Source organism: Melozone crissalis, unplaced genomic scaffold (genome assembly GCF_028551555.1).
Source record: "Melozone crissalis strain CALT ecotype California unplaced genomic scaffold, PUWL_Pcris_2 ptg000006l_1, whole genome shotgun sequence".
Lineage (NCBI taxonomy): Eukaryota > Metazoa > Chordata > Aves > Passeriformes > Passerellidae > Melozone > Melozone crissalis.
Window position 1 is genome coordinate 20,289,215 of NW_026535784.1, and position 13,191 is coordinate 20,302,405.

Genomic DNA, 13,191 nt, shown 5'->3' on the forward strand with positions numbered 1-13,191 from the left:
GAAGCACATGGAAATAATTGCTTGGACTTAAATACAGTATAGAAAAAAGAGAAATGCTTTAAAAGATGCAATAAGATGCAACATCACAATATTGCACCATGACATCATGAGTGTAGAGCTTTGTATAAATCATAAAAAATAATGGAACAGTAAATGGGATTCATCTTTAGTAGATTAAAGCACTTGCCTGAAAGGCAAATAAGCTTTCCACATCACCTTCTGACAGTGGTTCAGTTCTTAAAAAAGGACTGAAAGGCTCTTTTTTAAGAACTGAATGGATTTGGAAAAACCCATCTCCAGTAATCATAGAGGACATCCTGGGTGATTGGGCTTCTCACCTCTGTGTCTCACCTCAGTGCCTGAAGGAATGGGACATAGCTGAGCCTGAGCACAGGCAGCTGTGGTTTTCTAGGTGGCTGATCTGTCCTAGCAGTCTGCTGCTGCTGCTGAGGGAAAAAGTCTTATTCCCTTCTCCTTTTTTTCTTCCTATTCCCTCTTCATCCATGTAGTTAAACTGTTTTCCTAGTCCCAGCTCAGTTATCCCATCAGGTCCTCCCAAGAGCTGATTTAACTCACTAAAAAATCAATGTGTTATTCCAGCAGAAAAGTGAGTTGGTTTCTCACATCTGATGAGTTAAATTAGCTCACAGAGGAGTCCCATCCACACAGAGGAGTCAGACAGCACACATAACAAAAAGAGATGGAGATAGAAGAAGGTGGGACTTGGTATTCAGTGATGGCAAGCTGCAGGGTACTTCCCTGTCCATCAGCCCCCTCCCCTCCCTGGGACTCAGCTGAGGCTCTGGTACATCCATTCTGATAGGCACAGCTGCAGGGTCAGAGTTCCCAGAGCTGGCTGCTGATTGAAATACTAAATGTTAGTGTGGAGGGAGATCTTTGTTCTAATAACTGTAACACAAAACATGCCTTTTTCACTTGGAAACTAACTGGAATTACTTCTGTAGATAATCTTTCCCCAGATCCAAATTAATGCTAGTTAAGGATGCAGCAATTTGTTCAATTTGTTACAATGCCATTATGTTTTTCTCTTACAGGCTTACTTGCCTTCAGCTTTCTGGATAACCTTGCTGGATGCTTTTTACCAAAGTCTCGTTTGCTTTTTTGTGCCTTACTTTGTAAGTGCTGGCTACAGAATATATTTATACATTTTGACTTACTTAAAACCTAGGCAAATTAGAGAATAGAATGAAGTATTTGATTTTTATTTCCTTAGTATATTCCATAGTATATGAATGTATACTAAGATCATCACTGGAACAGAACTCAACTGTGTATGTACAAATATGTATGGTATTGAAGTTATTCATGCCACTTCATGTTAGGACTGTACATAAAGAATATTTGACACTGACCACTGTCTTCCTTTACAGACTTACTGTGGCTCAGACATAGACATTTTTTCTTTTGGAAACCCCATAAACACAGCAGCACTCTTCATTATGCTGTTTCACCTTCTCATTGAGTGCAAATCTGTGGTGAGTACTTTGTTTCCCAAAGAGTATATTCCTTACAGAGTATGTGCATACAGCATATTTTACATAATTTTACTTTCAGTAAAGTTAAAGGGAAGAGAGGTCTTCAAATACAAAACAGAATAAGTATGAAAGGGTCAAACCCTAAATATTGTATTTATATGATCATGTGAGCTCTCCTAACGCATCTGTCATTGGAACCAATAGAAATATGACTAAAATTAACAAAACTGGGCCTCAGAATTATTTTTTAATAGTGAAATGATCCTGCTTTCTTTTTAAGTAGGGTGGTTTGGGGGATGTTGGATCAGTTTTGCAAATGGTCAAAAATCCACCAGTGTTCTGCTGAAACTTCTTTGGTTTGCAAAGTTTGCATCTCAAAGACAACAGTGTAAATTGCTGATTTTGAATGCTTGGAATTGATTTTCTCTGTGGCCAGGATAAACAGCTCAGAGCTGTATTTTGATGCCAGAACTGGAAAACCGCTATGCTAAGAAACATTATTTCAGTTTTCAAGTCTGCACAACATAAAGCATCTGCCTTAGCTTGGATAAATCTAGAGTACTTACAAGGATAATACTTGGGGGTTTGGCTTAATTTTAAAGAAAATACAATAATGGGTACATTAGAAAAACACTTATTAATGAATTTTGGTTTTTCTTTGACTTTTTAGAAGTATTTTTAGGATTGTTTTGTAGTGGATGAAATGTCAAGTTGTGATTGTCTTTTCACTGTTCTTTTGAGAGTATGACAGCCATAATTAAAATGTCTTTATTGAGAACATATATATATAGCATGAGTGTATTCACACTCTGATTAGAGAACTTACATGTGTTTTGTTTGGCATTTTTTAATGTTGGCAGGCTGTAAGAACAGTGACAATGTTGTTTTCTTAGTAGCTGCTATAGCCATGTAGGTGTAAAATTACAGAAAAACTCCAGTGTAGAAAGGTAACCAATGTCTCAAGCAAGATATATTAAGGTGGTGTCATGTGAAGGTCTCACCTTGAGAAAGCTTTCTGTGGTACCAGTGAATGAGGTAGTAATCTGAGGCAAATGTCTTTCACAGAAGAATGAAAAGCTATGAATTTATGAGAATTTAAAAAAAATTAAATGTCTGGAACACCTGTATACTGTAGAAGGAAGGCTCCATTCTTTCTGGATTGTTTTGTATGAAATTAGGAATGTTATCTGAACAGATGTATCCTCTGTTACATTCAACAGCTGCCCTTGGAGGAAAAGTGTGTATGTTCATGTAAATACAGACATAACAGTCTTTCTGTTTTACAGCTTAAATCTTATTTCTTTCCTTGCCTGAATTGCAGACATGGATACATGCAGTAGTTATAGTTGGCAGCATCCTATTTTACTTTGTGTTCACTCTGGCTGTTGGAGCAACCTACAAAACCCACAACCCACAATCAGACTTTTACTGGATCATGGAAAAGCACATGACAGACCCAGTATTTTACTTAGTTTGCCTCCTGACTACTTGCATTGCTCTGCTACCCAGGTGAGTTTCTGTTATAAAATTATAGATTACTGCTGTTACCAAAATTAGTTTTCTATGAGTCAGTGATGTTATTAAACTCTGGCTAGGTCTTTCCTCCCTAGCATCCCACAGTAAAAATGAAGATTTCATTAATTTATTAAACCAAGCTATGTGAAGACAACTTTTTAGTTCCATTTAGTTCTCCAAGCAAATTTCAGTAATAAAAATTTTCTTTTGTGACTTATATAATATTAATTATTGTCTTTGGAGGGCAAAGAAACAGTAATTTTTGTAATCATAGAGTTCATAATTTAGATACAAATCAGTTAAATTAGTGGCCAGAGTTGGACATGTACTATATATAGACAAAGAAATACTGTGCTTAGTCTGTGTTACTTTGTGAAATGATTTTCTGTTTGAAATTTATGTGATGAATATGTACAAGAGTATTTGGAGTGAAGAATGCATGTACAGGCTTCTTTGTGGGTTGGAAACATGCTGACTAGATTCACAAGAGGTCTTGATATTTTTTTTGTCTCACTGAAGTTCAAGTTTAATAATTAATTCACCCTGGAAGGGCAGTAGTATTGGGTGGAGGTGGAAGACTCCAGCATGGTGAGCAGGGAGACACCTGAATGAGCCAACAGAGCAAACCAAACCACGTGAAAACCAGTCAAAGAGACTTCCTTAAACCTTCCCTTTAGCTTTCTTTAGTAGCCACAGCTATCTTCATTTCACTGCCTGGGCATGAACTCAAGTCTGTAGCCTACAGTGAAGTGCCTCCAGTGCTAATTACTCATTGTTCTGTGTTGTGTCTCTTTCTTTCCCTCTTATATCATTTCAGAAAGAATGAGACTTTAAATTGAATTGCACAGACAGTTACTGAGAAGAGTTAAGGAGATAAGTGCTGTTTCCTGCTCACCTGATGTAATTTAGTATCATTAGACACAATCTGAGCACAGTTTCTGGATCAAGTGCTGTAGTACAGGCTGCATGAGTTATCAGTCCTGCCAGCAGCAAAGCTGGCAGAGCCATGCCTGCAGATGCCTGCAATGGCCACCAAGTATTAAGTCCTGTTTGAAAATGTCTGATCTGTGTCTCAAACATGTTATCAAGAGCTTTAGTGCACTCATTGGGGATTATGACTGATCTGATCTGACTGATGATGGCTTTGGCTCACACTTCAGCAGAATGACAAACCATGAAGTGCAAAAAACACGTGGTTTTCTGTCCCTGCTCTCAGCTTGGTTCAGGTGGTGACAGTAGAACCTTTTCTTTCACACACAGTAAATCTCCTCTACATGACAAATTATTAGATAAAGGCTGTTCTGAGACCTTTTGGTAGGGCTGTAGAGAGCCAAGGCAGGATAAAGGTTTCAGCTTGGTGGCTACTTCCAATGTGTGGCTGTTGAATTTTGAAGATGGCAGTGGTTTTCATGGTGAACTAAAGGCAAATTATTTAGAAATTCCTGAAGTCGTTAAGTACTCTCCCTGTGTCCACAGGGAATCAAAAGATTTATAGCTGTTGTGGCTAATTTCAGCTTTTCTACTGCAGTGATTTGAAGCAGAAGTACCTATTATGGGACTACTGCTGTCACATGCATGTTTTTCCCAATGTTTATTTCTGATATGATCCTTTGTATGGTGCTGAAAAGCCTCCACCCAGGGGCATTGTGAAACCAGGGGGTCCTCTGCAGCTTCTGGCATGAGGGAGTGAGACTGAGGCTTTCACTGGAGGTTTAAAGTTCTCTTACAGAAGGACAGACATTGGATGCCCTGTTGTCTGAAAATCCACTGCAAAAATCTGTGATTAAAACCAACCTAAATTGCCAGTTAAGTCAGTTCTAGTATCACAGAATTATAGAATGGCCTGGGTTGGAAGAGACCTTAAAGATCATCTAGTTCTAGTCCAAGAACTAGGCTTCGGGGTTACTTGAATGGTGTTTGGTTTCCTTAGTCACTGGAAACAGTTTTGGGGTTTCTTTTAAACTGCTTATTTGTAACTGTGTTTGTTTTGTAGGTATTTGATAAGAGTTCTCCAAGGAACACTGTTTCCATCTCCGGTGTTGAGAGCCAAGTACCTTGTCAGACTGTCCCCCAAGAAGCAGAGGAAAGAAATTAAGAGATGGAAAGATGAGTGCAATGTGAATTATAGGGTGGAGCTCCAACCTACTTCTGTGCTGTCCAGCTCAGCTGCAGGTGCTGTATCAGAGGAAGAAAGAACTGACAGTGTTTTGCCATCTAAAACACCTTTTCAGACCTGTTCAAGAGATGGGTTATTAAAGAACACCTCTTTCTTACCAGACATTCAGGATGAGTCTGGGAGTACAAGTGGCTTGAACTCTGAAGAGACTGAATTTACCAAAGGGAACTAATACATTTACATTTGGTGGCAATAGATCATGTGCCAGTCTCTGTGTGTGCTTCTGAAAAGGGCAGCAGTGCTGTAACTCCAGCACACAGAGCAGTTTTGAGTTCTGTTTTGTGTGAAGAAGATGCTTTACTGTATTTTACGAAGTTGGAATGCTAGCTGGTTAAAGACAGGAGTAGTAACTGCTGATTTCTGCCATGCTGTGATTTTGTTTTCTTCAGCCAAGGTAGATGACAAACACATTTCCTTAAAAGCTTGTTTGTAAGACTTTGCCGTAATTTATTAAGATAGTCACAGTCTGAATGTCTGGATTATTTTTTATATTTTCTTCACACACTAGACTTTGCATGCTGCCTATTTCTTGTATGCAACATTGCATAACACCTCATGGTGTTATGGACAGTGCATTGCATGAATGTGGATTCACAGAGTCCAGTTGAGGTAAGTCAGCCTGTTCCCTTACACTGTGCCCTAGAACCCTAGCATGCCCTGGCATTCACCACCTGCTGAAGAATGAAGTAAGTTACAGGGCTGGGATGTTGTGTTACTGGTTGGCTTGTTTCAAGACTTTTTATTACATGTTGTAGTGTGTGTAGACAGTAATTTACCTAAGCACTGTAGTCCAGTTTGTTCACCAGGCTCTTGCATGGGCCATCTCCCTGCTGGACAAACAATTTTAACCATAAGAGGGAAGCCCATATGAGACATATGTAACATGTCTCCCTCACTGCCTTCTTCACATAAAGAGCAAACCCTAAGTGCAGCCTTTTGTTTTCCATGTCAGGTCATCCTCCAGGTGTGTCACTCCATTTTGACTCCATGTGCCATTTCATGTTGACTGCCACCAAAATGGACTTTTTTCCTACCTCACCCAATTCAGATGTTGGCTGGCTGTCTTTTCTCTACCTCATGCCTGTACTGCAAAATTGTCAGCCAGCAGCAGTGAGGAGCTCCAGTCTGTCTTTAGGTCTTCCCTTACAAATAGCAGCTTTTAGCTGGTAACATCACTCTTCTTCACTCTCAGGTGTTTTAAAATTTCTCCAAGCTTTTATAATAATCAACTTATGTGTCTCTAAAGGCTGCTCAAAAGAAGGCATCTTGCATTGCATGTCTCACATTTAAGTGCTGTTGTTCATCTGTCTCCAAGATAGAGGAGTCCTGCCCTCTGCCAGTTTCCCACTGCTCACACACTGCACAAAAAGTGGCTGAGGTGCATGTGGCAGCTTCTAGATTCCAGACTCTAAAATACTGCCTCCTTTTTACTTCCATTCCCAAAAAGTTACATGGACAATTTAGAGAGGAGCTTAGGAAATCTGTTTGTATTCACTAGCACCTGTTGAAATAAACAATTTCCTCAAACCGTAGCTGCTAATGAATTATTAGTGCTGAGCCCATTTTTTGGTTCTGTTACTTTCTCAGACTTTTCTGTTTTCAAATTGCCCAGATTTGTGTGCTTATTTTTAGGCACCATGTTTCAGGCAAGGGCTCTGCTTTCTAATTGAACCATGAGCTTTCCACATCAATGATCAACATTACATATTCCACATCTTTTAAGATCTCTGAAAGAATTTAAACAAACGCTGTGAGGTCTGGACAGCTGCTGCTATACAGGGCAGATATTGAGGGCATGCTGAGTTCATTCAAATGCCAGTCATCACATGTAACCGAATGTTTAAAACAGCTCTGTGTTCAAAAGGTAGAATGTAATTAGGACTGACTCTATCCCTAGTGTTAGTGAGGGGAGAAAGAGAAAATGCAGTTTTTTTAGCCTGTAGAAGGAAAGTAGTGGAAGGAGAAAGTGATGACAGCCATTTCAGAATTTTTTTTTTTTTAGTTCAGTTCAACATATGATAAAATGGTTTTGGTACGTTCTAACATAAAGAAGAGGCCTTTGAAGTGACAGCAGACATTCAAACTCCAAGAGATCGTGTTGTTTTGAGTTACTTTTTCAGATGTTTATCTGTAACATCCTTCTTGCTGTGGGGAGGCACCTTGTTATGAGCATACTCCAAATTTCCCAAGTGGAACATCTCCGCTTTCTCTTCAGGAAATGAGAGCTGCAAGGCTGCAAATTGTGCAGGGAGACAAGCTGGTACTGGGGCAGAATCACACAGGAAGAGAGTTACTGGGATGAAGTGAAATCATCTACTCTGCTCCACAATCCCAAGGCAGGCTCAGCTCCACCCTTGTCCTTCCTAGTGGATGTTATCTTGCTTTAAAGAACTCCAGAGAAACAAGCAGTGCTCTCCTGCCCTCAAATAGTGGTTTTGTTTTCATTATCTGACCTGAATGTTTCTTTTGCACTTTAAACCCATGGCCTCTCTGCACCTGTGGCCAGTGAGAGGAGATTGGTCCATGTTTTACAGATCTCTAACTCTATGACTGAGGTATGTTGAACTTTGATGGGGGAGCTCCAGCATTTCCAATGACCTGAGGGAGTGCAGGCCTCAGCTCTGTCCCCCCTGTCTCTGTGAATAAGAGTTTGGGGACAGCACCGGCCTGTGACCTGCCCTCTTGCTGCCTCTGCTGCAGAAGCAGAACCTACCAGCAGATTTGACAGGTAGATGATCATTTACTGTCAGAAGTTTGCATTTTTTCATACAAAAGCTGTAAGTAAGATCAGAGTAAGATCAGAAGTAAAACCTTCTGACTAAGCCATGGCATCAAAATAATGACATGAAGAAACATGAGTGGGAGTCATCTGTTAGACCCAGCACCAGCTCCATGATGGACATTTAAATTGCTATTATGTGACTCTTGAGAAGCCTCAGCACTACATTACTCACAGCTTAGTGCAGTGAGGCTTTCAGGACACTGATCCTCTCTGCTGAGATTGTAAATGCTTTTGTACCACTTGAAGTAGTGAAAAGTAACACGTGTGTGTGTGTTTATTGCATATTGGTACTCCATATTGATTAAAACGGCCCTCTACAGTTGTATTTTATTAGAGGATTTCAACAAGCAGTCTGGGTCATAACATAATTATCTGTTGGGTAAAACTTGCTTTGGGGGTTGGGTTGGGTTTTATTTTTGTTTGACTGTTAAGTTTTTTTGGTGTGGTGGTTGGGTTTGTTGGGTTTTTTTGTGGTGGACAAGCAGAAGAAATAGCTGAAGGCATTTGCTGTGATTACTTGCTGTCTTTTATTGAAAGGGAGATGAGGGTCATGAGTCTTTAGGAAGAGCTTTAAAATATTAATTTGCCATAACTAAAGTAGTGCCAAATGAAGGGTGGAAACACATTGCACTCCCTGTGCTTCTCAACAGTTCAGTGTTCCCTTTATTATTTTTTTTTTAGCACTGAAAACACCACAATCACCTGCTTGCTTCTCCACTTAGGCACAGCATGATCTGACTTTTCCATTTTGAAAATAAGCTTTTTAAGAGCATCTCACAGGTGCCTTCCATATGTCATGAAAGGAAGCACAGCATTTACACTTCTTTAATATGAAAACAAATCAAAAGAACCACCTTCAACTTTACAGCTACATCTAGAACAGCCTTAACTCTGATTTTGATGTGCAGTGTTTGACTTACAGAAGAAAGTACATGTTTTAAATTTTTTTCTTTCTCAGTAACCACACCTGTGCTACAGATTTGTAGGTGGCAGTCAGCCACAGCCTTTGCTGAGTATTCTGGCAGCACAGTGAGTTTGGTCTGTACCTGGGGCACAGTTTGAGCTGATGTTTAGCCTGAGCTGTGTTTTCCACAGCCCCACTGGCCACAGCACAGGGCTGAGGACTGGCTGAGGACCAGCTAAAGCAGAGAACCCACTGCTCCCACCAGCCCTGGCTCTTGGCCAAGGCTGATGGGCAACTTCCAAATGTGACTGTCTTAACAATGTTCCCATAGCTGAATTTCAGTGTGAATTTTGTATTTGTGGTTATGTTACTCTTACCCTCATTGTCCTGGCTTCCTTACTGCAGTGCAAAGGTAAATTTTAACAGTGTTAAGCTTCTGTCTGCTTATTATTTTGATTTCAGCATGTGTACCATGTTGTTGAAATTTTGTGTACAACTTATAAGAGATTTTTTATTTAAAACTAATTGCATTCCAGAGCAAAATTATAGAACAAAATGTGTTCAGATTGCAGATTTGATTGCAGCTTTAATTTTTCAGATTTCTAAGTTCATAGTAGTTGTCAGCAGCAGTATTCCTAGTAATATTCTGTATTGGAAGCATACACACAGAAAAAACTAGAAGTTGTACAGTGGTGGTAGTGCCAGAATCTCCACAAGTACTGCAGTACTAACAGGGCTGCTAAAAAAGGTCAGCTAAGGATTCAAAAATGCCTTTTGAAGGCTATTTTTGGCATTATTGCTAAAGTTGTAACTTTTTACCTCCATATTATCATTTAGTCTCTCTAAAGATTAAAACACATGTTCAACAGAAGTTATTTGGAAAATGATTGTAAATTTTTATTAGTACAATTAGAAAGAAACATGTTGGCTTAACTGAGAGCGGCACTGCTTCCATTTGGAGATACAGCTGTGGTAGAAGCAAAACCAAACGTTACCTTACAATGAGGCTACACTGTGAGACAAACAGCGTCAGTGTGATCACAGCCATTGTTCAGCACACAGGAAAAGGCTTGAGACAGTGGAAGGAGGAGCACGTTTGCCTATTTCATGTGCACACATAAAAAACCCCGTATAAAAATACATCTATAAAATTACAAATTTCCTCTTCACATGGAATGTTGTGTCAGACACAGTCATGGGAAAGGATAAGACCCAAGTGCTCCCTCCTAGAGCCATCTGGGATGGGGTTCAGTCTGGAATTTCTTCAGACTGATCCCATATAGGACAGGCCTGGACCTTATGTTTAAGCAAGCCTCTACTTCATTTCCTGGGAGGGACTCTTTGGAAACTGGTGGAAGGTCAAATCCAGGTAACTAAAATGTGTAGTTACATGTTATCATTTGGTAATGCTAATATCTACATGAATGACTTATGTACTCTGGCGCTTTACAAAATTCAAAGCTGCTAACCACAGACCATATCTGGTGGAGAGCAGCCAGGCTGGGTTGCTTATTCTGGAGCAGCACCTCTTTGGAAAACACACTGGCCAGAGCCTGTCTGACACCAGCCAGCTGGCTCTAACGACCACTGGGCCACCCACACCTCAGGGAACTCCTGAACCAGCTCCAGGACTCAGAGCTTCTCTGCCCTACAGCCACAGAGATCCCAGCCCCAGAGGAAACCTGAACGAGAACTGAGCTCCAGCCTCCATATCCTTGAGGCAAGGACATCAATAACCTGCTTCAGCTGTAATCTACTTGCACTAGATAAACATGGTCACAGCTGCCTTCTCTCATTTATAGCTGGGGCAAGAAGAGTATTTTAAGTGTTATATCCTTAAGATACTAAAAAACCCCAACACTCAAACCTAGAGAAGCCTCAAAGAGTTTTCCTTCTGAGCATGAAACAGTGACTGAGTAATCACTTAAATAGTTTCAGAATCCATAACATAAATATTGAGTATTTATTAATATTCATGTCTACAGCACAGACTAGTGTGACTAATGTTCTAATGTTAGCAATGTTTAAGGAGAAGATATGGAGAGAAGAAATAAACCTTTACAAAAGCAATAGATCAATGGAGATGAGTTGCAACATGATTCATAGTACCTGAAATGTCCATGTGTTAGGTCTTTTTTATGCATGTTTTCACATGCAGCAGTCAGTCATGCTATTGACAAGGCCCTGCCGTGCTGTCATGGGGCCGTGCCAGAGGTAGCAGAGAGGATTATTATGTGCCTTAGGCTGGATTCACAGGGGACTAGGCACAGCACTGAAAACACAAATTTTAAATGCATTGTTCCCCAGTGGAATTTGTCCTGTGGTCCTCAGATTCCTGACTTGTCCTATTGTGGCCTCCTAAAAGCTGACAACTGTGCAGGACATCATCTACAGAAGTTGATGGGACATACTTCCCCTCAAGCACCATAAAAAGGTGCCAAGCTCCATCATAATCTTTTTCAACCAGATTCTCTTGGAGTTAAGTAGAGTTAAGGCTCAGTGTCTTACTACTGCACAGAGCAGTCCACATCTGGCTACCAAGCACTTGAGCTGGGCTCCTCGAGCCTTTGCTGGTAAAGCTGTTGTACTTTGCTTCTGGTATTTCTAATACTCATTTCAACAGAAGCTGGAATCCCAAGTCTTCTATCAAACTCTTTCTGCTTTTTTCCTTTTCCCAAATGTTTTATCTTGGTAGTCAAAATTAAACTAAATGCAAGGTACAAGAAGAGACCTATAAAAATTACCCAGTTCCCCAATATTGTGACGGTGCCCACACTGCATCTATTGCATTTTAAATCTGCATTTTCCATGTCTCACAAGATGTCCAAACTAGCTGACTCTAGGAGGGAAAACCATTGCAGTGGTATTGCCAACCCTCTTAGGTTTTTAGAGGGCTGGAGATGGTCAGTGCATGTTTTGTATGCTGAACACATGATACAGTGTGAGGGGGAAAGCCAGTGGGGCACAGGTTTGATAAATACACTGATCAGTGTAATGCTGCTGAGACATGGGTGTTTCCTAGACACATTAGGACATTGGAAGCTTCAGAAGATTAAGTGCTAGAGGCTGTCCACAGAGTCTGAACAGTAAAGTTTTGGTCTCTAGTGCCTCTACTGGCAGTTATGGGTCTGTGGGCCTACTGGTTCCTGCATGACCCCAGAGAGATGCCCAGTCTGGCTCTGGAAACAGAAGCTGTGGAATGAGGACAGTACAGGGGTATGCCTATGCAAATGAACCACCCTGAGGGACAAAATGCACTAGCTCAGGCATGCCAGGAGCATATGGCTACACACCTTTGGAGACCTGCACGTGTGCTTTGATGTGTCCTGTGCCACATGGATGTACAAACCCATCGATCTCTTCCACACCCTCCAGCATGTGGTATGGCCCTGTCAAGAGTTGTCCTTGTGAATGTATGTCCTGCAGGGCCACATGAATGCACAAAGTTCCTTCCTCATCACAAGAAGTGAGTGAAAACGCATGTGCTACTAACTGAATAGTATTAAAATAGGTTATTTTAAAAAGTTCTTCTAGTCTGTGCTACTGCTTAGTTTTAATAGCTGAAAGGCAGAAAGAGGTTGGTTCTTTTCTTTTAAGCTTTTTGCAGTGTTTAGAATAGCACCACAACACAGTTAAAAGAAAAGTCAAAAGTATTATTAATTCTACCACAAAGTATATTCATAAGCAGAGGATTTACCAGTAACATACACTGCATATTCCATTGCTCCACAACAAGAATAGACAGAGCTTGAAACTCCTTTTCACAGAGTTTCTGGACTGCAAAACCTTCAGTGTTGAAGTGCTGATTCCTTTTTTCTTTTGTCTGTCAGCATAATCCTTACCATCTGGAGTTAGTTTAGCAGAAAGGTGTGGATATATATTTGTCTTTCAATCCACTCAATAAAATGTGACACGTTACTGTAAACTCCAGGTCCCAAAACCTTGGAAAAGCAGACAGAGCCCCAAGATGTTAAACCAAACAGAGTCCAGCGCCCGGCAGGATGCTCGCACACAAGTGGTCCTCCACTGTCACCCTGCAACAGGAAAGTTAAAATCACTCTATTACACACGTGGCCAGCACTCATCATTAAAGCTACATCACATTTCCCACAGCCATTTGTCTTTAGCAAATAACTCAGCTGTAAAAACCTGCTGAACTGTGTAGCCACACACAGCATTACCAGTATTTATTACCCATTACATTTGTACAAAAAATAACCTGCAAAAGGCTCATAAAAATTAAAAATTTAACTAATAAAGATAAACCCTAGAGTCTTCAAGCAGCATTTCAGTAGCATGAAGATAAGTTCTTTACACC

The 13,191-nt window shown here is 40.4% G+C and overlaps 2 protein-coding genes across 2 annotated transcripts in view; one reads left to right on the forward strand and one right to left on the reverse strand.

Annotated features, from left to right (window-relative positions):
- Positions 1-5,675, forward strand: part of ATP10D (ATPase phospholipid transporting 10D (putative)) — a 30,117-nt gene extending 24,442 nt beyond the window's left edge. Inside the window, exons 19-22 of the mRNA XM_054294467.1 lie at positions 1,056-1,136; positions 1,392-1,496; positions 2,818-3,005; positions 5,005-5,675. Coding sequence (XP_054150442.1) covers positions 1,056-1,136; positions 1,392-1,496; positions 2,818-3,005; positions 5,005-5,359 — 729 coding nt within the window. The 3' untranslated portion in view covers positions 5,360-5,675. The remainder of the gene's footprint in view (positions 1-1,055; positions 1,137-1,391; positions 1,497-2,817; positions 3,006-5,004) is intronic.
- A 3,816-nt stretch (positions 5,676-9,491) lies between these two features.
- CORIN (corin, serine peptidase) overlaps positions 9,492-13,191 on the reverse strand; it is a 117,184-nt gene continuing 113,484 nt past the window's right edge. Inside the window, exon 22 of the mRNA XM_054295708.1 lies at positions 9,492-12,907. Within this exon, the coding sequence (XP_054151683.1) occupies positions 12,725-12,907 (183 nt within the window). The 3' untranslated portion in view covers positions 9,492-12,724. The remainder of the gene's footprint in view (positions 12,908-13,191) is intronic.